The following is a 26,059-nucleotide window of genomic DNA, read 5'->3' on the forward strand; positions in this document are numbered from 1 at the left end:
CATGAGTTCATGTTGGATTTTGTCAAATGCTTTTTCTGAGATAATCATATGATTTTTGTCCTTCATTTTGTTAATGTGGTGTGTCACTTTGATTGATTTATGGATGTTGAACTATCTTTGCACCCCTAGGAATAAATCTCATGATCATGCTGCATGATCCTTTCAATGTATTTTGTATTCACCTTGCTAATATGTTTTTAAAGACTTTTACATTTATGTTCATCAGTCATATTGGCTGTAATTTTATTTTCTTATAGTGTCCTCATTGTCTGGTTTGGTACCTAGGTAATTCATATAATATGAATTTGGAAGTTTTCCTCCTCTTTGATTTTTTTGGAAGAGTTTGAGTAGGATTGTATTAGTTCTTCTTTAAAAGTTTGGTAGCATTCACCAATGAAGCCATCTGATCCTGGACTTCCTTTTATTGGGAGGTTTTGATTACTGATTCAGATTTTTGTACTTTGTTATTCAGTCTTAGTACTTGTATGTTTCTAGAAATGTATCCATTTTGTCTAGGTTGTCCAATTTTTTGGTGTGTAATTATTTATAGTTGTTTCTCATGATCTCTTATATTTGTGTGATATCAGTTGTAATGTTTTGTCTTTCATTTCTAATTTTATTTATTAGTATTATCTCTCTTTGTTTCTTGGTAAGTGTAGCTAAAGATTTGTCCATTTTGCTTATCTTTTTTTAAAAAATAGCTCCATTTCATTCATCTGTTCTCTTGTCTTTTTAGTCTCTATTTCATTTATGTCTGCTCTGATCTTTGTAATGTCCTTACTTCTATTAACACCAGTGATGGAGAGATGGGAGTGGAGACTCTTCAGCTGACAACTTGACTAAAGGGATTTTCTTTAACAAATATAGGGGCTAAGCTATTGATGTCTTAGAAGAGGAAACATGGCAGCCTTAGAGAAGAAACAGTGTGGCATTGGTGCTGAAAGAACCATTGTGACCAAGGAGCAATTAAACAACAGTCAAAGCTAATAATGAAAGCACATTCAAGAAATAGTAACCCAACCAAGGCTGGCAGAAGAGGGTTCAGAACCGTAGAATTGAGCCCAAACTTTCCCTTAGGCATTCTCTCCAATGCTTATGGAATTCTCCGGTAATATGTGTGAATCCAGTAACAGTAGGGATATTGAAAGACTTTTCAGCATTGATACATAATCTGAAGAATTAATACTTGCCACATAATTTTATTTTTTCCATAGTGTGATGATAAAAGTTATAATGGATAGTATTTGAATGCCCACTATGTACTAGGTGCTTTGGCATTACCATTTAAAACAGCATTTGCTACTACTTACATGGTGTAAAGTATAATAATTTTCAATGAAAGAAGGGATTCTTACAAAGTTCAGATAATTTGCTATAGTAAATACAGGCCAAGTTTTGAACCTGGGTGTAACCTCTGTGAAGGTAGATATCATAGCTGTTTTGTTCATTTGGTAACTCTGCTGCCTGGAAATGGTGTCTTTCATATAATAAGTGTGCATTAAATACTTGTTGAGTGAATGAATAAGTCCCATATCTGAATACTTTCCATTATTTATCATTTCATATTAAGATTAATTAGGAATTTGTACCATGGCTCTTCTAGTTCTCTATAGCAGATATTCCAAGGGGTTCAGAGATTTGGAAGATATTAGATGACTATAGTAATCTTTGACTGGTGAGCTAGAGGTCCTTGTAGGATGGGCAATTGGCTATGACTGGTATACGTTAGATATAAATAATGATGCATCCATAGAAGTAAACCATCACTTAGTAAATGATTTGTCCTTCCATTCAATAGATTTAATACAGGATTCTTTAACCAATGGGTTCCCTGGGAGATCCTCAGGAAGTTTGTCAACACTGAAACTGTATGCAAAATTGTGTTGTATATGTATTTTTCTGGAAAGATGTTTCCATCATTTTCAGGGGTCTGTGACACTAAAAAGATGAACAGTGTTCAATGGAACATTGATCATTTAAATTCTGGTGGTAGTGTCAGACTTAGAAAAAGAGCATTCTTTTTGTTGGTTTTTATTAAAAGAAAAAAGTTTGTTTTCTCTTGCAAGTAATGGATTTAAGAGTAGTTTTAGGTATAGTTGACATTTCTGAGCCTCGGGCTTGGGCACATCTCTCACCAAAAAGTCTATGTCACTCATTACATCAAAGCCCAGAAGAGAATACTAATTAATTTCCGTCGTAGTTGGAGGCAGGATTAAAATAAGTTGGTCTCTCCTTCTGACCACCCAAGCTGCTAGCTACCCTGAATGCTTTTTCTTGTTCCTTCATGTTTAGGGTCCAAACTAGGTAAATCAGGGTCTGATAGAGGTTTTCTCCAAATAAGCTAGTGAGCACTTACCTGTTTCCAAACAAAACCCACAGACCTGCCCGTTTAATTTTTGGGAATCAGAGCCCCAGGGCCGCCAGCAAGTTTGCCTCCACTTTGATCTGGAATGTGTATGACACTATATTTTTTGGCTGCTCTGAAGCAGACTGCCAATTAGATCCAAATGTGTCAGACAGCCTCGGAGAGGGTACTAGTGGCCAAGTTTCCATTAGTGGTTACTACTGATTGATGCCTGCAGCATTCTGTTCATTTACAAATAGAAACCTATTCTCATCTTTAATCTTGGGGTTGGGAGTTGAGGTAATGGGGAGAGGAGAAAGTCTCAGAACACAATTTAATCTCTTTGTATCTCTCAACTTTTAACTTTTATTTTTCTTTTAACACAGGAATGACTTAAGATTGTAGGAGGTGATGATTTTCTTGTTCAGACTAGGGTGTGCTTGTCATCTTCTCAGGTATAGAGGATGAAGGGAGGAGGAAAGAATGCCGCATTTATTGAAAAAGAGCTCTGTGCCTGCGCTGGTATTAGATACTTTCACATGGTACCTCACTTGGCTGTCTAACAATTAGAAAATAAGAGTCAGCATTCTGCATCCTGTTCAGAGATGATGAATACGTTCTTTATTGGGTACATCAGTGACAAAACAAATTCACACAGTTATCTGTTGGGTTTAACAGTCTGTGCTATTCTACTCCACGTACAATAGTGACTATGGTGCAGATCCTTCTAGTACCTGACAGAGCCTGGGGAAAGCCTCTAGTGCACAATGGAAATGGGGCTAGTAGGTTAGAAGCTTACCTGTGAGTCACCATAAACCAAAGTAGAAAAAATAAGATCAGGGACCTAATTTCCGCTTTGCACTCATATTTAGAAATGGGCCTATGTTTATTTTTCGCTTCGAGTTTTAGGCTAGAGCAGTGCTTCTCAACCTTGGCTGCACATTAGAATCAGCTGGGAATCTTTTTAAAATCCTGATTTCTGGGCCTCATCCTCCGGAGGAAATCAGGAATTTAAAAAGATTCCCAGGTGATTCTAATGTGCAGCCAAGGTTGAGAACCACTGGGCTAGAGTTTCTTGAAAGCAGATCATTGTTTGAGAAGTAAACTGCACCTGGGGAAAGAATGGAGGCGATAAAAAACAAACCATTCTTCTTTGTTAAGGACTCATATTGTCTGCACTTGGGTTTTCATTGACACCAGCTGCGATGGATTCTGCCCATCTCCCAAGGAGGACCCTAAGGGTGGTTCGTGGGGCCTGCATGTCTATTTGGTACCGGTTAATTCTGGGAACTCAAAATGTATTCAATTTAGTGTATGTTTAAAAACAGTTTTTCTTCCCCATGTTTAGTTTTAGGGAGTGTAATTTGATATCTGGGACTGTATTGCACAAAAGTTGGTGAAGTATATGCAGCTCTTCAGGGAAGGAGGTTTATTGCAACCAGAACTTTTAGATGTGGTGAGTAGCCTGGAGCAGAGGTTGGCAAACTTTTTCTGTAAAATGCCGGATAGTAAATATTTTGGGCTTTGCAGGCCATATGGTCTCTGTGCAGCTACTCAACTCTGCTGTGATATCAGCCACAGACAGTATGCAAAAAACTGTGTGCAGCTGTGTTCCAATAAAACTTTATTTATAAACATAGGGATGGGGCCAGATTTGGTCAGTGAGCTATACTTTGCCAAACCCTAGCCTAGAAGATGTCTCAGGTTTTTTTTATGTATATGATAGTCACTGTCAAGCACATAGTAAGTGCTCAGTACTTTTTTTTAAAGCTGAACACATCATGAAGGAACAGCAGAACTCTTTTGTTATGGTGTGAAACACATATTGGAATTATTTGTTGGAAAACAAATGCCCAATGTGATGGTATTAGGAAGTGCGACCTTTGAGAGCTCTGCCCTTATGACTGGAATTAGTACCCTTATGAAAGTGACCCTGGAGAGCTAAGTTCCCCCTTCTACCATGCGAGGATACAGTGAGAAGTTGTAGCTCAGCAACTTGGAAGAGAGCTTTCACCAGAACCCAACCATGCTGGAACCCTGATCTCAGATCTCCAGTCTCCAGAACAGTGAGAAATGAATTTCTTCACTTATAAGCCACCCAGTCTGTGGTATCTATAATAATAGTAATAAAAGTGTAATATGCTAACTAGACCGGACAGCCGATTGACCTTCTGGATGAACTTCTGGACGAAGCTGGGGCTGCAAGGGCCTAGGCAAGCCACCATGGCTGTGAGGTCCAAGCCCCTTGCATGGACTGTGTGCATCGGGCCTCTAGTTTTGTTGTAATAGCCCAACAGATTAAGATATCCTTTCAGAAGTTATTACTATCAATGATGTTATAAATTAAATTAAGAAAGACGTTGGCTCTGGCTGGTTTGGCTCAGTGGATAGAGCATCGGCCCTTGGACTGAAGCATCCTGGGTTCGATTCTGGACAAGGGCATATACCTCAGTTGCAGACTTGATCCCTGGCCCTGGTTGGGGCCTGTGCAGGAGGCAACCTATCGATGTGTCTCTCTCACATTGATGTTTCTCTCTCTCAGTTTTCCCCCCTCCCTTCCACTCTCTCTGAAAATTAATGGAAAAAATATCCTCAGGTGAGGCTTAACAAAAAAAAAAAAAAAGAGAGAGAGAGAGTTGGTAGGAATAGACTCAATGCATAGCTAGAAAAATAAAGCATGAGAAACTAGGGTCCCAAGAAGTTGCAGGCAATTTTTCATTTAGCATTCAAGCTTCTTGATTCTATTCAATACTGAGTCCACTGAATCCTTTTGGTTTCTAAAATTACTTTATCATTTATTCTAAATGATAAAACTGCTTCTTTCAGAGAGACTACTATTAATTTCATCTGCATCAGATAAGGTTCTCTGTAGCAAGAGATGGAAAATCCAATTCAAACAGGTTTAAAAGATACAGGGTACTTCCTGGCTGATGAAATCGAAAATTCTAGATGCAGAGTAGACTTCAGACAGGCTTGACTCAGTCACTCAAAGTTACTAACGACCCAGTTCCTCTCTGCCTCTTGTTCTCAAGGCCACTTGGTCATCTTCACTATCAGATTCTACCCTGTGGGGGACCCCTGAAGGTTCTCTTGCTTGGGGATGGTGTGGTGGGCAAAATAAACTTCTCAAACTTCTGCTGACCTTGGATGAGTAAAGAAACAGAACATAGATAAGGATGGATTAACAACTTTATGCTGGTGTGGGCATGGGAAGCAGAGTGCAATGAGGCAAGTCAATTGAATGGTTGGTGGTCTTGAAAACCAGGAGTGAGATGCATTCTTGGAAAAGGAACACCTTTGGAGGCATGCAGAAGCCTGTTGAGTCCACAGGCATTTAGGATCCCTGGTGTCTAGAGAGAAGGTGGGATGTAAGGGGGGATAGACAGGGAGGGAAGGACAACATCCAAGGCCACCTTGAGGAGTGAGTTTTTAACTTTGAGATGGATGGGGCATTGCTGAAGAATTTTGAGCAAGAGAGTGATAAGATCAGACCTGAATGTTACAAAAATTACCGGGACAGCTTTGTGGAAAGGGTTCAGGGAGAAGCAGGAAGAAAAGCAACAAGTCTAACACAATCGCCTGGATTGATGAAGTTGATCCCCAATGGACGTGGCACAGCAATGTCAGGATGGAGGAACAGGGAGAGCGAGAGAGCCGTTTAGGTGGAGTCGAGCCACTGCAGGTGATGGGTTATGTATGGGAACGTGGGGAAAGTGCAGCGCCCAGAGGCTATCTCAGCAGCCGGGTGCATAGAGGGCCACACTCTAGGATGGGTGAATAGATATCCCCGTGCCTTTGATTTTGAGGACATGCACGTGGGAGTGTGATTTTCCATATGGTTTGAATGAGGAGAACCTGAATAGAGGTGACAAGGCCCACACCGTTTCTAGTTGCTCCTGTCAGGGTGAGGTCTCTGCAAGAGTCTGTAACCAGTTTATAGCCCTGGTTCCCACTGCTGCTGAGAAGCACAGAGCAGGGGATGGCACTCGGGAGCAGCCACACAGCCCGTGGCTACACAGCCCATTCAAATAACCACGGGGTGGGGGTGGCATCGCTGCCAGGGAGACTGGGCTTTACGTCTCATCTCCTCCGGCTGCTCTTGCTAATGGGACATGTTCTCATGGTTAAAGCCACCCTCAGCCCTCAGCCGAGAAGGGAAGCATGCCTCTCTCTTGCGTTTGTGAAGAGCCCGGCAGAAGGATTCACTGTCTGCCAATGCCCGAGGCATCCTCACGGTAAAGGACAGGAAGGGGGCATCCCAGAGGCCTGTGTCCATCTGTGACCAGCCAGGCCCCACAGACAGCGTCTCCAAACCTGCGAGGAGAGAAAGGAGAATGGACAGGAGCCTCATCGCTGTGACGGCCGTGGGAACCTATGTCAGAAACAGTGTTCCGCCATTGCAAAAAGGCTCCCAGCGGTGCTTCCTGGGAAACATCGTGTGTTTCACTGGTGACAGCAGCAGGCGCTGGTCCGGCCAGCGAGGGACCGGAGGAAGGGTGGGCCTAGCAAGATAGCGGCGTGGGCGTCACATCGTTGTGGAGCGCCCTCTCCTTCTTCAGGGTCTCAGCTCAGCCTGCCCCCAAAGACCAGAGAGGCCGGAGTTACCGTGGGAGGCGATCGCAAACACTATTCAATAAAGATGAATTCTTTAAAGTATTTTTTAAAGCATATTTTATTGATTTTTTTTACAGAGAAGAAGGGAGAGGGCTAGAGAGTTAGAAACATCGATGAGAGACAAACATCAATCAGCTGCCTCCTGCACACCCCCTACTGGGGATATGCCTGCAACCAAGGTACATGCCCTTGACCGGAATCGAACCTGGGACCCTTCAGTCTGCAGGCCGACGCTCTATCCACTGAGCCAAACCGGTCAGGGCAAAGATGAATTCTTTCGTTAGAAAATGGTTTGAGATGACTGTAAAAAGGATTTTAAATTGAAATGCAGCGTCATTCTCATTAGAGACCCAGGAAACCTGTGCAAGCTCCCGTGTGAGTGAGATGCTTTTCAGGTGAAACCGGTCCCCCAGCCGCAGCTGAATGGGCTGTGCAGCTCCAGGCGAGCAGGCCATGAGGCGCACAGCTCTGACGGTTCAGTACAAAGCTTCTCTCCAGCTGCCTTTCTTCTCTGGCCCTTCTGTTTCTTTCCCGTCTATTCAAATGCTTCCTCTTGATATTATGGCAAAGGAAGAAGTCCCTGGGACTTCTAACATATTCAGGAGCACGCTGATCAAGCCGATTCAACCACCTGTGTTCAATGCTCAGGATGGGCCGGGCATCGGGCAGCAGGTGAGGGTCAGGGAAGGGCTGCCCTGTCCATGCTGTCAGCTGCTCACCGTCTGTGGGGGAAGGTGGGCATCTTTTCAAGTAATTGTTCCACGTGTCAGGAAAGGTAAAAACGAAACAGCGGGTGATGCCAAAATAAGCAGACATATTCTGTCCAGAAACATGGGGAAGGTTTCAGGAAAGAACTGACATGGAGAGAAAGAGAAAGAGACAGCGAGAATAGGGAGTATTGTTTCCGATGAGGAACTAGAATGTTATGAGAGGAAATGTCCTTGTACAAACTCCGCCAGGGTAGGTGACACTATGATTAATTCGCTTTCCTCAGGGTACTGGAATTTGGGACAGTTGCTGTTTCATAGTTAGAAAAGTTTACAGGTGAAACACACAGGCCTCTGACGTTTCAGAATTCAACAGATAAGCCGGGAAAGGAGAAGAGGTGAGGTTTTCCTGGTCTGTTTTTTCTGAGTTAATATTTATTGCGAATCCTTCCTGAACGCCATGGAAAACCCTGATCACAGGAATGTGGAGTCAGGTGAAGGAGATACAGAGGCTGCTTTTATTGCTTAAACGATGAAGCCAGTATTTTTCAGACCCTGAATGTCCTAAAACCATTCACCTAACAAAACATTTTTCTTATGCCTATACTCTGTCCCAGCCAAGAGAAATAACAGTCCTTGTAGTTCAGATATTCTTTGAGATACATGTTTATGAAAACTTGAGTAGGTATACTCGCCTCATTTTGTTTCAGCAACTGCCTCTGGGAGCTGCCTCTGTGGATTGTTAGGTAACGTTTTCAAGGCCGAGAAAGCCCTGCCTAAGGAAAGTGGGAAAATGCAGCAGTGATCCCAGCAACCCGACAGAAGGGCTGGTGGGGTGGGGAGGGGGGGTGTTCAGGATGGCACATTTATTGAATATCTCTATCCACAGGGCACTGCTAGGTACTTTGTAGGCAATAGCTTATTTAGCTCTCAGGAGTCCTGGATGAAGTAGGTAGTCATCCTAAGCAGTGATGAAGAAACTAAGACTCTGACTGGTTAAGTAACTTGCCCCAGGCCCATCTACTCCGCAATGATGCAGAGTGATTCACAGCCAGAATCCAGGGCTATGCCACCCTTCCTGGCGGCTGTTCTACTTTCATTGTGCGAATACCAGGAAAGGAGAAAGTGCAAATACTGCTTCTCCACCAGCACCCTTGCCAGGGCCAAACACTCCATTTTCCGTCCACCTCTGTAGCAAGAAATACATATGACAGAAAGACCCAGTACAGTTTTATATATAAAACTTCAAAAGTTTCATGAAGCAATTCTCTCATTTACTAAGTGTGAAGTGCTCTGTTGTTCTGCTGAAGTAATCTGTATTATTCATTCAATTAAAAAAAAAATACTGGTCTTGATCCTCCCATTGTGGGTGGCCTGCACAGTAAAAGCACTCATTGGGTGTAACGAAAACAAAAAGAAGAGAAAAACAAATACCATATGATTTCACTCATTTGTGGAATTTAATGAACAAACTGAACTACCAAACAAAATAGAGACAGATTCATAGATAGAGCAGGCAGACAGTTCTGGTGGAGGGGTTGGGGTGGGGGTGTGTGTGCAGGGATTGAGCAAAAAAGAAAAAAAGAGAGAGAATTCATGGACATGGACAACTGTGTGGTGATTGCAGGAAGGGTGGTGGAAGAGGGGATAAATGGTTATGGAAAAAATAAAATTAAATCAAATTTAAAAACAAAAAACCAGGACAAAAAGATTTGTTAGTAGCCTTGGACAGAAATTTGACAACCTCTTTTCTTTTTTGCATATACCCTCCTCAGTGAGGGCGAGATGTTACCCTTTTATGACTTTTTTCCCCCATAAAGGCTGTCTGGCTCTATTGTTCATAAAAGAAACAGGTGAAGCTCTTCACCTAGCTCCAGGAGCCTTTCACTCTAACTTGTGTGAAGTCTCATCCCCAGGAGCCAGCCCTCGCTCACGGGAGTTTAAAATGGAAGAAACCTGATCATGCCTGCTTTTAAAAATTGTTTCTTTGTCTAGGTCATGTATAGAGATTCTTCCTTATGACTCCACCTGTGATGAAATATAACTTTTAAAACAGCACTTTTTTTTACATTAACCATTGAAATTTTGCTAGCTTTGTGGTCTCAAACAGGAAATGTTTGAGAGGATTGGAGAGAGGTAGGCGGTCTTTGATGAGGTGGGCGGTTCCCACCTGAGGAAGATGCTGGCTAGATCTGTGAGAAGAAACCTGCAGGCATCATTTTCAAAGAAATCCTTGCCTGAGGCCATTTTTTCATTGTTTCCAGACAGAGAGGAAGGAAGAAAGAGAGAGAAGAGAGAAGAGAGAGAAACATCAATCAGTTGCCTTCTGCAAGTGCCCCAACTGGGGATCTAACCCACAACTTGGGTATGCACCCTGAGTAGGAATCAAAACTGGACACTTCAGTGCAAGGGATGATACTCTAACCACCGAGAAACATCAGCCAGGGCAGAATCATCTTTTTGAAGGTGTGCTATAAAGTGCTAGACACATACAAGCAATTATTGTTATTAGCTGAGATGTTGAGTAAGAGCACAGCTCTTTATCCTGTTCGTAAAAGATGAACAGCCTTTCCGTGACACAAGTGGAACCTGTAACAAATGGTTGCTCCTATGATCACAAAAATTGTTGCTTTTTATTTGACCAATAAATCAAAGACATATTGATTCCCTATTATATAATAAACTAGGGGCCCGGTGCACGAAATTCGTGCACTGGGTGTGTGTGTGGGGGAGTGTCCCTCAGCCCAGCCTGCCCCCTCTCACATACTGGGAGCCATCAGGCATTGACCCCCATCACCCTCCAATCGCAGGATCGGCCCCTTGCCCAGGCCTGACGCCTCTGGCCTAGGCGTCCGCCCAGGCAGCAGGGACCTGCAGTGGCAGCGGGGGGGCGCCGCGATCACGCGGGCTCCGCCCCTGTCCCTGCAGGATGCCTCTGGCTGAGGCGTCCGTCCCGGGCAGCAGGGACCCGCAGCTGCAGCGGCCGCATGTTCGTGGGCTCCGCTTTAGGCCCAGGCAAGGGGCCCCTAGCTCCTGGGACTGCCAGCTTCGACTGTGCCCAGCTCCCATCGCTGGCTCCACCTCTACTTCCTGCTATCACTGGCCAGGGCGGCAAAGGCACCTGATTCTCCGATCATGGCTGGGGGGCAGGGCAAAGGCAGACCCAGCTCTTAGCTCCCCCCTGGGTTTCCGATCACTGTCAGTGGCAGGGGGCTTCTTCCTGCTTTCCCTTTCGCCTCCCTGCATTGTGCCTACATATGCAAATTAACCGCCATCTTGTTGGCAGTTAACTTCCAATCTTAGTTGGCAGTTAATTTGCATATAGCCCTGATTAGCCAATGAAAAGGGTAGCTCGTACGCCAATTACCATTTTTCTCTTTTATTAGTGTTGATATTGTTCCAGGCTTTGTGGAGGCTAAAACAAATGAGATGGAGTCTTTGCATTCTAGGAGCTTAAAATTGATCTTCAAGGAGAAGCAAAATAAAATTAAAAAAGGAAAAAAAATGTGAAAAGTACCTGATGGCCCACCACTCATTGCTATGCGGTGTGCTGCAGATTATGAGAGAAAAGCCAAAATAGTCAGATTAGTCAGAGGAGTCAAATCTGCCCTGTGGCCTATGAAGGAGCCTTTATGTTGGAACTTAGAGAGGAACAAGGAGGCTGCAGAGGTCTGTTTATCTGAAAACTCTACTCAGTAACCTGAGACCCTTGGGATTATTTATTGATTTGCTTTGTGATCTTGATTAAACTCAGGCTATAAGACTTCCCATGCACTACATCACTCATCGAAGGCCTGGGTAAGGAACTTAATTGAAGGACTGTGAGTTCTGAGTCTGGGTGTATTAGTCAACTTGGGTTGCCATAACAAATTACTGTAGGCTGGGTGGCTCAAACAAAAGAAATGTATATTTCTCACAGTTTTGGAGGATGGGAAGTTGAAGATCAAGGTGCTAGCAAGGTAGGTTTCCTTCTGAGGTTTCTTCTCTTGGCTTGTAGGCTACTGTCATCTCACATGACCTCTTCTTTGAGAGAGCTCTTGTCTCTTCATCTTCTTATAAAGACACTACTTCCATCATGAGAGCCCTATCCTCATCGCTTCACCTAAACCTAATTAGCTCTCAAATACCCCACCTCCAAATAACATCACATTGATGATTAGGGCTTCAACATACAAACTTTTGGGGACAGACACATTCAGTCCATAATACTTGGTATGCTCACCTTCTGTGATGAGAGGGAGGAAGACAAAAGCATAAGAGAGCTTCCATTTCCTCTGCCACTTTTGAGCTTTGCAACGGAGGATGCATTCTAAATACTGTATTCCTATCATTTGATGTGTTCACTTCTTTCAAGGCCATACTGATTTGAACATTTCTGTCATATTTGAAATGGCAGCTCTGACTATTAAGTTGGAAAGAGGCCATAGTGCCATGCACCAACTTATGTGCTGAGTGTTAAGGCCTCTTGAATGGATGAGCTGTTAGGCAAATCATAAAACTTACCAACTGGCTCTCATAATTAATGTAACATATGGGTAGTAGACGGGCAGCAGCTCAGTTGCTCCCCAACTGACTGCCTATTCCTGACTTAATGATAGCCAACATTTACTGGCATCTTTTCCCTCCTTTGGTTCTTTCGCCAGCATTTTCAAGGATAGCTTCCGTTAGAGCCTTCTCCTTGCTTCTTCTTCCTGGCTCAGAAAGACGTCAATAAAATAGCCGGGAATTGTTTATCTCCTTGTTTTCCCTGTTCTGTACTAATAAGAGCTGTGCCTGCTACATTCAATTTAAGATAAGCAGGGCTGGTCTGTAGTGAAGTGTTTATAGAGAAAGTTCCAAGGAAAACAGATTGTGGGTTGTTGGATGGGGTGAGTGCCCTCTGAGCCAGTATCAGCAGAGGCCCCTGTTGTGCTGGGAAAGCAACAGTTGGGCTGTGGGTAAAAAAGATCCCACAACCTCAAAAATGAGCCATGGCCACTGGGCTTCTGAGGCTTTTCTTCCATGTAAAGCACGCTCCAGGTAGGTTGAGCCTATTTTTTTCAACACGAATCTTTCTTAGCAACATTCAGTTTCTTAAAATGCATTGTCTGGGTTGGCCATTAAAGCATGTCTATCTTCTGGATGACCCAAATCACATCCTAAGTCACATCCCTCAGGATATTACAGAATGTATCCCTGTGATTATATGGAGTCAGAAACTTGTGGATGGAGGAACTTCAGCGATTGTAGCCCAAAGTTCTTGATTCTAGGAAAGGAAAGCAATGCCCACTGACTGGGTGTGTCTTTTATCAGTCAGTGGAAGAGCTGGCCTTATATGTAGACCTCCTGACTCCCACTCCATTCACTGTCCTGTCCACTATGCCCCAGCTTGGAAAGTCTTTGCATTTTGTGTATGGTTTTAGATAGACTTCCTTTGAGGATTACCTGATTTTAGCAAGATGCTGAGACTTTTATAAGCTCATGGTTTAATAGGCAAAGTAGGCATGAATTTCACCTCTTTAGCAGAGCAAGTAGCAGATCTAAAGGTGATAAAGTTTAGAAAATATGCTGGGGTAAAATCTCTTAAGTCAACAAAACTAAGGTCATGTTTTGTTCAGGGCTCTGAATTTTGTTATGAATTAATTCTGCGGTAGATTGGAACGTTACCTTTGTCTAGGCCAGTGATGGCGAACCTATGACACGCGTGTCAGAGGTGACACGTGAACTCATTTTTTTGGTTGATTTTTCTTTGTTAAATGGCATTTAAATATATAAAATAAATATCAAAAATATAAGTCTTTTTTTTTACTGTGGTTGCAAAGATCAAAAAATTTCTATATGTGACACGGCACCAGAGTTAAGTTAGGGTTTTTCAAAATGCTGACACGCCGAGCTCAACAGGTTCACCATCACTGGTCTAGGCAGTTTTCACAGGCAGTTGTAGGAAGAGATGCTCTGTCTACAGGCATTGTGATATGCATTGGGTGGGGTTGGGAGGATGGGCATAGTATTAGGGAGAAAGGGAGAAGTGGGCAGTGTAGCCAGAGAGGAAATGGCATTTTGTCAGGAAATCTATTTCTTCTCCATCATGGTCTTGTTATTGAAATATAGTCAATTTCACATCATAAGGTTTCTTCCTCTAATAAGGAAAATAAAGATTAATTAAGGTTATATTTTATGACAGGTTGTGTGTTTACAAAGGTTCTTCAGCAGGAAGCCAGGAAACCAAGGAGCCTCAGCTGTGCCACTAGAAGCCAAGATCTCCCAATAAGTAATACCAACTTCTTGGGTCTGGATGTCTTATCAGTGCCATGAAGAAGTGAATCAGATGATTTACTGAGTTCTCTGATAGCTCCCAAATTCTAGGTCATCCCTCATGGCAAGTGACCCTGTTCCTAAAATCATTCTTATTTGGTTGTATACTCTGCCAAATAGTACAAGAAATGCTAATATATACAGTTCAAAATTGCCAGTTTTATTAATTAACACGCTGAAAGTCTTAAGTAGGAGTCTGCCTTCCTTCTTCTACCAAAAAGTAATTAGAGAGATTTTGTAATTTGGGGATGAAGGGGATGTTTGGAAAGCATGTTGACCAAGAATTCTTTCATTCTCTGTTTTGCAAGCTTGTCTACTTGTCAGTCTGTGCTAAGTCAAAGAAAACCAGTATCTTCAAAGCCTCTGCTGGATCCTAAGAATTATATTTTATTCAGAAAAATCCTGAATGAGCCATTTTGGTGAAAGAAAAAAATGGTTATGCCTCCTGGAATGATCTAGAAGAGAAGATGGAGTCCAAAGTGTTAAATTGCTTTGTGTAAGAAAATTGAGGGAATGTGAGCTTTTTTGGGTTGTATGTGGGAAGGACCCCTGGCACACTGGGAGAAGGGAGAATGGCAGAAAAAGTCTAGTTGGAAACAGCAACATAGGAAATTGTTGACAACTAAGATTAAAACACACACATACACACACACACACACACACACACACACACACACACACACACGAAAACAGCCAGTAGGAATCTACTGTGGAAAACTGAGAAACTTCAAGAACAGCAGTGCATAATACCCAATGGTATATTTCTCTTTGTGAGCTGTAGTCCTCTTATATTAAACTGAGGCTTTAGTAAAATTTTTTCCCTGAAGTAGTGGTGATATAATTGTTTTGGGTGTTGAAAGGAGGAAGGAGGTGGGAAGGTGGTGGCCAAAGGAGAGGAGTTGGGATAAAGAAATGGATGAGCATCTGCAAGAAGCAAGATGGTAAGTAGGACTGAGAAACCAGCAACAGCAGGAATTTGGAGTGAGGTGAACTAGGAGAGCATGGTTCCTGGACTCCTCAAAAAGATTGAGTGGTAGTTGGATTTCTTATCATACATTTGATGGTGGTTCAAGTCATGTTATTTGAATTTGTGCACCAGTGGGGTCCCTCAACCGGGCCTGCGGGATCAGGCAAAAACTGGCTCTCTGACATCCCCTGAGGAGTCCCGGATTATGAGAGGATGCAGGCCAGGTTGAGGGACCCCACCGGTGCATGATTGGAGCCGGGGAGGGACGCAGGAGGTTGGCCAGCTGGAGAGGGACTGCAGGAGCACTCCAGGGTGTGTGCAGCCTATCTTGCTCAGTCCTGATCTGCTGGACCTCAGCAGCAAGCTCACCCACCAGTCAGAGTGTCTGCCCCATGGTGATCAGTGCATGTCATAGCAACTGGGTGACCAGTTGACTGTCTGCCCTCTGGTGGTCAGTGCACATCATAGTGAGCGGTTGAGCAGCCTTAGCTTATCATTAGCATAATACGCTTTGATTGGTTGAACGGCTGATCAGACAACTGGACACTTAGCATAGTAGGCTTTTATTATATAGAACAGTGGCCCGGTGCACAAAATCCCTGTGGGATCAGGCCTAAACCTGCAGTCAGACATTCCTCTCACAATCCAGGACCACTGGCTCCTAACCGCTCCCTTGCCTGCCTGCCCAATTGCCCCTAACCTCTTCTGCCTGCCAGCCTGATTGCCCGCAAACCGCTCTGCTGCTGGCCTAATTGATGCCTAACTGCTCCCCTGCCAGCCGATTGCCCCCAACTGCCCTCCCCTGCCGTGAGCCACCTCCTCCACTTAGACTGGCCTCCTCTGCACTGTGTGGAGCCGCGGGACCCCCAAGCCTCACATTGCAGAGTGGCTGCCGGGCCCCACCTCCGCTGTGTGTGTAGCCATTTTGGGGTGGCCATCTTGTGGTGGCCAACTTGTGGTGGCCATCTTGTGATGATGTAGCAGGCAAGGGCCACCTAGGCTTTTATTAGTATAGATTAGATTAGTGAGAAGGGTGACTCCTGAATAGCTGGTAAACTTGGGGCCATTTGGATTAAAGAAATGGTGTATGTGCATGCACAAAATGTACAAAGTGATCAAGCATCCGGTGGCACATTGGATGACATTGTATACGTCCATACCATCTAAATCCATGGTTGCATATTAAAGTCCTACATGGAGCTTTAAAAAACTCCTTGGCCCTGTCCACCCAAGACAGTCTGTTTTAATTGGTCAGGGGTGAAGCCCAGGCATTGATATTTTTAAAAAGATACTCAGTTGATTCCTAATATGCAGGTAGGATTGAGAATAATAGAACAAATAGCTATTTTAAGATAAGCAGCTTCCAAATAATTTTTCTTCATTTCAACTTTAATTTTAGTTATAGAGATAAAAGGCAACCTGGAGGGGGGAGAGCATGGTTAGAAAAATGTATTCTTAAATTTTTAAAATATTGAAAGTTTATAACCCAAACTGAACACTTTGTACAATTATTTTACAACTAGAGGCCCAAAGCACAAAATTTGTGCAAGGGGCTTGGCCCCTATTGCCTTGGTGGCAGCCTCTGCCTCAGCCCCCACCGCCATGAGTTCGTCCAGAAGGTCGTCTGGAAGGACATCTGGTCTAATTAGCATATTATGCTTTTACTATTATAGATTATTAAGAAATATCTGTTAGGTGAGGTGATACAGATATGTCATTAAACATGGAGTCTAATTTTGATTCAAACCAGCACAATGTATTGGAAGTTTAATTTTCTCATCTGTCAAGTAGAACTAATAATAGTATCTGCCCAATCTACCTCAAAAGTTAGGAATGAAACAATATAGTAATAATGCAAGTTTCTGATAAAGGTAGAAAGTTTTATAGAAATGTAGATTATTATTTTTTTCCTTTCTAGTCCCATTTAGTCACATGCATGAAGGACTGTGTATTTTTATATGTATATGTATGTATATGTATACACACAGAACATATACAGTGAACCCTTGAACAGTTTTGGGATTTGGAGGTGCTGATCCTACAATGTTGAAAATCCACATATAAGTTTTGATAAAACTACAGTTGGTTCTTCGTATGCATGGATTCAACCAACCTGGGATTGAAAACAGTATTTCTAACTCACAGTTGGGAATCTGCAGTTGGGAATGCAAAAAGACTGTTTTTGATCCCATCTTGGTTGAATGCCACATGTGAGGGTACCAGATGTGAGGATAGGAAGATCAGACTGTATTTATTGAGAAAACACTGCCATATGCCTGGACCTGGGCAGGCCAAACCCCTCTTGTTCAAGGGTTAGCTGTATAAATATACATACACACATATACACAAATATGCTTATGTATATCCGATACCCATTGGGCCTTTGGAAGCAAGGGTGTGGAGGACCATGCTAGGCCCTGCAGAGAAACCGCTCAACCATAGTTGTTGATAAGTCCCAGGGTGGCAGCAACCAAAGCCTCACCTTTGCACTGACAAGGCTTCCTGAGATGTTTTTAAGTTGATCGACTGCACTTCAGGCCTCCTCTGTGTCTGCCCTTGGATGCCTTCTGTGGTATGAGATTTATCACCGAGGGTAGCATGGGGAGTGGTGTGCCTGGGGAGCCATGCCATTTCCCCACTCTCAGATGATAGTGAAGAGTTATTAAAGGGGCTACCGTGCACCCTCAGAAGATGGGAGGCCCTTCTCAGTAGCTCTCTTGATTCTTCTTAATCCCCATCCTTCCCTGTCCTTTCCAGTGCTAAAACACTCAGGACTGAACGGTACCTGGACGCTTCTCTCCTGATTTTAGGGCAGGGAATCTCTTCCCAGGCCTCGGGCTCTCCAGGCATGGAAGGACGCCAGCTCACACAAAGGCTTTACTGTGTGTGTGTCAGGAGGGGCCCCGCTGAGGCAGCTCAGCTCTTAGCCAAAGAGGAGGCCTCTGTAGGGACCGTCTAATGGGAAGAAAGGGTGTTGGTGGGTGTACGATGAAGTCACAGTAGAGGGTTTCAACAAAAATGCAAAAAGTTTGTGTGGTTCCCCTATTTTACAATAGCCTAGACAGCACTTTCCACAGAGAGGATCAAGAAATCTGGAATCATGAACATGGTTTTACTGCCCCGATTGCTTTGCAAATCTCTTCTTTTCTCCCTTAGCTCACAGTTTTTCAGGTATCCAAGCGACAAGGTTGAATTTGGCCATGGGAATGGTACTCTGGGTCCTGTGCAGCTCATGGTAGAATTTGTCTTAAGTATTTAAGGGATTCAGAGAGTTGTAACAGTGGCCAGGTACTTCTCTCTCTGCTCTCCTTCCCCATCCCCAATAATAGCGATGATACCAGCGCTGGCTGCAAATATGATTTGCTCTGGTCCCATGGAAAGTCTGTGGGCCTGGAGGTGGAGGTGTGGAGCATTAGCGAGTTTCCATGGAGCATCATTCTATTCCTCAGGCTTCTCTTCCATAGCTTTCAGAACACTCCTTGGGCTGCCTGGAGTCAGGGTTCCACCTTTAGGTATGAATCCTGCTGCATTAGCCCTGGGACCTCAGGCAATTTACTGCATCTCATTTTCTTCATTTTACCTGTTAGATAGAAACACTTGTCTATTACAAAATAGTACAAAGAGTTAAAGCATTACTGCAAAGTTCTGGTGCTTATACAATGGTTAGTTTGATTTCTGTTGCGTATGTGTGTACAGGAATGGAAAGACAACCTTAACGCTGCATTTAGGGTCAGATAGAAAGATCCTCTAAACTTAAAAGTGTAGTTGCTGAGGTGCATAGAGCAAAGGAAAGAGAACAGAAGGTACATTTCAAGTGTGGTCAGTTGCATAGAAAAAGAGGGAAGAAGTTGGGGGGGCGGGGGGCAGAAGGAGGAAAATGTGCCTGGGCCTTCTATTAAAAGCTACGAGAGTTGATTTTTCTGGTAGGAAGAGTTGGTAACTTAATGCCTCTTCCCCCACAGTGCCTCAGATTGAACCATTAGAGATCTATTTCTTTGGATGAACCACTGTCCTTTAGTTACTGTTTTCATTTAACATTCATTTAACATATAGATGTTTCTGGAATAGGAAACATGTTAAACCATCTATTCCTTTTTCTGTTCATCCTCCTACCGGACAGGGGCAGTCTGGATAAAAGTAATGGCATAGGATTAACTGCTTGGAAAAGGTAAAATCAGGATATGGGAGAAGAGGGGTACTTTAGAGATTCTTTTCGTTTCGCCATTTTCCTTAGCCTTCAGTTTCACTTGGAGTTTGCTGAGAGGACCAGGAACCAGTGTGTGTGTGTGTGTGTGTGTGGGGGGGGGGGGGGTCGGGGGGGCCAGGTCTGGGCTTCTGCCTGTGACTGGAATTAAGTCAGGGTGATAATTTAACCAGAGAGCGGGGAGAGCAAATCCCTGGTGCCCAGAAACTGAATAACACTTCTGTTCCTTCACTGTGTGCCAGTGAGTGTGTTGGCCCAGCTCAGTGGAAACACCGCATTCCGGGGCAGCGCTCCTCTGCCTTCCCCGAGCAACGGCTGGCTGCCCCTCCTCAATCTGTGCTGCCTGAGAACAAGCTGTGATTTCAGGGGCAAATGCGCGCTAATGAATGAAAAGCCCACCAGCGTTTATAAAAGGCTTTCCGACCCAGTATGACATTTGGTTCTCTCACCTTCCTCTCGGGGAAGCTGGGTGAAATTCTGACTCTGGTATAAGGAGGACATGAGAACTTAGAGCTGCTTGGAAAATCCAGGAGCTGCCTCCCAGCCACATTGCCGGCCCTCGGCATTCATTCAGACAGTTAATGATGGTAGTGGTAGGTGCTTCTTTAGTTAGAATATCAGTTTATTTTTATCGCTTTTGTTCTTTGAGGAAAATGAGGCAAAGTGGAGGCTCTGTATATGAAGGGCTGACTCCTTGATGAGGAAGGAGAGGTAAGCGGAGGATACTGGTGTCGTTGCTCTTATGCGGCAGTTTTCTGGTGCCATCTAGTGTCTCATTGAAGTGATGGTGGGTGAGTGGCTCTTGGTTAGCGAATTGCCTTTAATGTGATCAGAGTTGAGCTTTTCTCAAACTGGGGTCTGTGGGTCACTGTATTTATTTCTAGAGGTTTGTGAGAATTGTGTTCTTTAAAACTTGTTTTCTCCCAAAGATACATTAGGAGAAGTTGCAGTTTTAAGCAGGGCTACACAGAAAGAACAATAATTAACCCCAAAGAGGGGATCCCGCCTAACCGGTTTGGCTCAGTGGATAGAGCCTCAGCCTGCGGACTGAAGGGCCCCAGGTTCGATTCCGGTCAAGGCCATGTACCTTGGTTGTGAGCACATCCCCAGTAGGAGGTGTGCAGGAGGCAGCTGATCAATGTTTCTCTCTTATCGATGTTTCTAACTCTATCACTCTCTCTTCCTCTCTGTAAAAAATCAATAAAATATTAAAAAAAGAAGGGATCCCTCTAACAGACTCTGAGTCAGTCCCTTGGGGATGGTACCCAATTGGCCATCTTCAGGCCACTAGCCTAGCAAACCCCTGCTGCCCAGGAGGCACAGATAAATACGCATTCAACCCAGCACCAATGGTGCAGTTTCAGCACAGTGGCATCTGGATGAGGAGGCTGTACACTCTGCTGGCCAGCAACCTTCTCAGCTAGTGAGCTCTGAAATTCTTCTCTTATTTCCACAGAGGCAGGTGTCCTGAGCATGGGGGATGGAGGGTAGGGGGATCATACACCTTTAAGAGACAAATAGCAATCTGGCTATTTTCTAGAAACAAGGCTGAATTTTGTTTTAAAAGAATAATTAGGACATATGAAAAGGTAAGATCATTTAATGCATAAAACAGAGAGAATGTTAAAATTCCATTTATAGGCCCCATTCTTAATATCTAGAACTAGGATTAGAGTCAGGACCTTCGGTGAGAAATGGGGCAGGCATGGATCCTAATTTTAAAATAGTTTTCCACTGGGATAAAGTGTCCTGAGACACAACTCTCACTTCTAAGGATAAGCTAAAGAGGAGACCCTTGGAAACAAATAGTTTGCTGTTTAGACATTTTAATTCTTGCTCTTGGTAACCTTATGTGTAAGAGATCACTAAGCATCTGTAGCCCTAGATTTGGCCTAGCTAATCATTGTTTAGCTGGCTACTTGTGACTGTAAGCAGTGTCTGTTAATGCTCAATCTAACATCCACATGGGAAGGCAAATGTTTTGAGAATTTTTGTTAGGAAATTGGAGTCAATCCAAGAGGCTGAGCCTACAGGTCTAAAATAAGAGTGATGATACTTCATTTCTATTTCATTTTTACATTTGCTTTTAGTGACAGCTGTGTGCATGAAAATGCGTGTGAGTCAAAATATGTTTTTACAAATAACTGGTTAAAGGAAACTATGGTTGATTCTTTTGAAAAGCAAAGAATAATATTGCAAAGTAAGTAATCACATGGTTCTACTTGATAATCTATGAGTTGACCAAAATGAAGGGCCTCTATTGTTAAATATGTGTTCCAGGTTTAAGGGATCATAGAAATTCAATTAGTTCTCGAGCAAGAAATGGATTGGCTTATAGATCTTTGTTAAGACAAAAATTCATGTCCTTTATTTACAAAATTATAAATCATGAATAGGTTTTCAGATAAATAATCTGAAATCTATCAAACCCATGATCTAATTAAATAACAAAATGCGTCATTTAAATAACTAAAAAGAATGCTGCCAAAATATTCAAAATTATAAAGGTGATAAAAAATTCAACAGAAATATATTTTTAGCTGTTATTAAGGTGTTTGAGCAGATGGCAGTGTCAGAGAAACAGGAAGAAGAAAAAGCTTGAAGGACTCGAAAAATTTGAGATGTTGGTGGCACTGATTCATATATCTAAGTCAATCAAAATGTGTAACTTCCTTCTGTTTGAAGACTAGCTTTTACTTAGCAAATTTGGACATTTCCCTCTAAGAATTAAAACAAACACAGGGAGGAAGAAGAGGAGTGATTTTTCTGGACTTGGTGGGTAAGATGTAGAAGATAAAGATGGAAGAATAGAGTTGGTATCTTGAAGATAGCAACTGACCTATAAGAAGAGAAATTGGTCCTAGCTGGTTTGGCTGAGTGGATAGAGTGTTGGCCTGCGGACTGAAGGGTCCCAGGTTTGATTCCGGTCAAGAGCACATGCCTGGATTGCGGGCTGGTCCCCCCAAGTGGGGTGGGGGTGCAAGAAGCAGCCAATCAATGAGCCTCTTTTATCATTGATGTTTCTATCTCTCTCCCTTCCTCTCTGAAATCAATAAAAATAAAAAAATTTAAAAATTTAAAAAAAGAAGAGAAATTGAAAAACTACAGAGTTTGCACAACTTCTCCAGTTTCCAAAGGAAGGGAATCTGTGTCCATTGGTTTTCACGTTGGTGGACAATTATGTATGTTAAAAGGAGAATAGTGCACTTCCCATGTTCAATGACGTTTGAAAAACATTTGCAAAGATTCTTTTTTGTCTGTTTTTTTTTTTTTTTTTTTTTTTTCACATAGCAACATGATACCGTGCTTGGGAAAGGAATTTCAATTCAAGGATTTACTTTAAAATCAAAATCTCACCTCTCTCCACCCTCTATAGAATTGCTATTTTGATTTCTATGCCAGTGAAGGCCCAGCTTGGGTTTCTCAGGGTGACATTCCATAAAATCCCACGGAACCAAGCTTTTTGCACCAAGTATCCAGCTGGCATTCTGTCTCTGTATGTGTCAAACAGGCAGGCAACTGTGAGTCATCAAATGCACAGCGGGGTCATTTGGGAGATAATCTTTATAAGAGATGAAAAATGAGTTTGAGTGGTTATTGATTTCTTCACTTCAGTGTGGAATGGAGAAGCTCTGTGAAGTAACGCAGTGGGTCCTTACGGTATCGCCCAGGACCAGCAGCATCCAAGTGTCACCCAGCAGGGATCGCCGGAGTGGGTCTGCCTCCGGCCAGCCTGTGGTGTGAAGTTCTTGACTTCCTGCAGGAGGGATTTCACAAGAGGAGTCCAGGTGATTTTGAGAGTATGTTTATTGGAACTGGGGCAGTGAAACAAAGGAAGGACTTAGGGTAGAAGAAGCAACAGAAGTGAGCTAGGCTGTGCTGTGCTTTGGCTCTCTAGCAATGTTATAGGAAAGAAGTGAGCCATGGTGGGTCTGCTGTTAGCTCACTGGGGAGTCAAAGAAAAAGGGGCCTTGGAGACAGGTTCAGGGGTTAGTCCAGAACCAGCTGCTGCTGCCTGATGCTCCCCTGGTTGCAGGTCTCATAGGAACCCTAGGAGAAGGAAAGTAAAAGTTCATGCCCAAGAGAAGGCATAGGCGTGCTGAGCCTGCCCTGGTATCCTTTGTCTTGAGGGTTTTCGTCTCTCTTCTGAGGGCAGGGACTGTAGGGAAGGTCTCGGGGGAGGGCCTTCACCGAATATTCATTAGTTTTCCAGGTGTGTCCTTTAATATGTTGATTCAGCAAAATGAGCCTAGGTATTGAGGAGTTTGGGATTTTCTCTGGTCAGCTTCACTGCTGTACTTTCATCTGGGTCTGTATGGCTCTAGTTGGGTTTTTGTTATTTGTTCCCTGACACCATCCCTGTTTGGGTTTAGCTGGCAAAAGTGGCATTAAATGAGTCTCTGTTCCCTATCTCCCTGACCAAGCTGTCTATTCTCTGGTTAGGGAGGAGAGGTATAAACCATTTTGCTCTCAAGTGTCCTTGGATAGGGAAGATAAGGTCTTGCGATTCACTAGCTGTCTGTAAGTTGTTCAAATTGTTTGGCCTTGTTAAATTATTTTTAACAGCTTCCCCATTCCACTACCCAGGAATTTTCCTAGCTTCTTACTATCCTGCTTCACAAGTAATGCACAGGGAACTTGTTAGAAATTAAGGTCTCATGCCCCACCCCACACCATCTGAATTGGAAACGGTGAATGTAGGAATCAGTAGTCTGTTTTAATTAGTTCTTCGGGTGGTTGTGACGCATGCTCAAGTTTAAGGACTACGGAGTCATGTGTGGATGAGGTTGGGGGAACTTAAGGAACTAGGCTGGGGAGAGAAACCAGTTCAGGCTAACTGCTTTCGAAACACCGATGTGATCATATGGCTGAAAGCAGTTTGAAGGGAACATTAAGGACCATCTTCCTCAGGGTTAGGAAATAAACTGAACACAACCTGAGGAGAGTGAAAGGAATGGAGAAAGTACTACTGGTTTTTCTCTTGGGGTTGTGCTCTCAGCTGTGCTGACCTAGCTGAGTATTGGCAGTGAAAAAGCCCATCTCAAACCCAACTCAAAAAAGGAATTTCTTGATTCATGTTCTTACAAAACTCAGAACATTGGTTGCAGTGCATGGCAGGACCCAGGAACTCAATCACGTCATTAGGCATTGTTTCTTTGGGGTCGGCTACATACTTTTTAGGCCAGCTCTCTCCAAAATTTAGAAAAGAGGATTCCTAGAAACTTCAGAATCCTAGAAGTAGGATTTGCAGTGAAAAAGAGCAAGCTTTCATGAAAGAACAGAAGCCCCAGGAGAGTTTTCTTATTTCAGTTTAGGTTGGATGCACACCAGGAAGGCACTGCTCTGATTGCCCAAGCCCCGTCATGTGCCAATCCAGAGCTTGAGGGGTGAGGCCAGCCCCATTAAAAACTGTACCCATTGTAAAGTAGAGAAGGGAAAGAAAGGCTGAGTAGGCAAGGATAGATAGGTCCCTTTAGTGATTTATCTAAACTTGTTTGTTAAAATGTAATATGTACAGGGAGTGTTTTGAGCGTGAAAGAGAAAATGTATACCCTATTATTTGTTGGATGGTTACCAACGGGCTTTTCTAAGTATTTTACATTCACTGACTCATGTAATCTTAAGAATAATCCTAAGCTTTGGTCCGTGGCTCCGTTGGTTGGAACATTGTCCTGTACACTGAAACGTTATGGGTTTGATTCCAGTTAGGGCACATACCTACCACTAGGTTGGGGGGTTCAATCTCTGGTCAGGGTGTGTACAAGAGGCAACCAGTTGATGTTTCACTCGTACCTTGATTTTTTTTTCTCTCACTCTCTCCCTTCCCCTCTCTTTAAAGCATCGATGAAACCATGTCCTCTGGTGAGGCTTAAAAAAAACAAAAGAAGAAGAACCCTAGAAAGTGGACACCATGTTAAAGACAAGGAATGCAGGCATGAACAAATGAGATAACTTGCTCACAGTCATAACTGATAAATGGTGGAGACAGGATTTACCCGGGCACTCCAACTCAAGATGTTCCTAACCCTCTTATGATACTGCCTCCTGGGAAAGCACTGGGCAAAGTTGGTGCAGTGGATGCTGCGTGTACTGCCCAGACCTCCTGGTGCCAAGGCCTCATTCACTCATTTCCACAGTTGCTATGAGCACTGGCTGCTAATGTTATTGGAGTCCCTCACCTTCAATTGCCTTTGCTGAAGGGAGCAGCAGCCCAGCCAGGTTTGCTCTGTCCTTGATAGGCTGCTTGCAATGCCTGGGTGATACCGGAGTTCAAAGTCCTGGTGAGGCCTCGGTGGAGCCAGCCCAGCTCCAGGACTCCTTGTAAAACCAGTCAGCATGTCTCTCTGCCCAGTGCTGCTTCCTTCCCTCTCTTACAATCTTGTTCTCCACACACTCCCCAATAAAACTTCCTGCATACAAATCTCAGTCTCAGAGTCTAGTTGCCAGAGAACCCAACTTAAAACAACTAATTATTGTTCTTCATTTTTGTGTCTTCCATCAAGTCTAGCATAATGAAACCACTAAGATATCCCAAGATGAATGAATGAATGAATGAATGAATGAAGATATGTAGGCACTTCTCTGGGGATGTTAAGATGAGAAATATTGAATCCATCCCCTCCCTGATATAAGGAACCAAAAGTACATAACATTTATACTTAAAGTCTCTGCTGGCAGTTCACTTTATTAACAAAGCCTTTTCTTATCTGATATCAAATTTCACCTCACTCCCTGTACTTTTACTCGCAATCCCTCTTAGTCTGCTTTATTATCATAACTCTCATTGCCAAAGCTTTCCCCTTCTCTCCCTCTCTGGGTCTATCATCTATCTATCTATCTATCTATCTATCTATCTATCTATCTATCTATCATCATCATCATCATCTCTATCATCTATCTATTTATCTTCTTCACCATCAGTTATATAT

General features: G+C 43.3%; 1 protein-coding gene across 1 annotated transcript in view; it reads left to right on the top strand.

The window, feature by feature from the left end:
* Positions 1–25,533, top strand: part of RNF144B (ring finger protein 144B) — a 113,341-nt gene extending 87,808 nt beyond the window's left edge. Inside the window, exon 8 of the mRNA XM_059688743.1 lies at positions 24,970–25,533. Within this exon, the coding sequence (XP_059544726.1) occupies positions 24,970–24,978 (9 nt within the window). The 3' untranslated portion in view covers positions 24,979–25,533. The remainder of the gene's footprint in view (positions 1–24,969) is intronic.
* The last annotated feature ends 526 nt before the right edge of the window (positions 25,534–26,059 follow it).

The sequence above is a fragment of the Myotis daubentonii genome, chromosome 3 (assembly GCF_963259705.1).
Source record: "Myotis daubentonii chromosome 3, mMyoDau2.1, whole genome shotgun sequence".
Taxonomy (NCBI): domain Eukaryota; kingdom Metazoa; phylum Chordata; class Mammalia; order Chiroptera; family Vespertilionidae; genus Myotis; species Myotis daubentonii.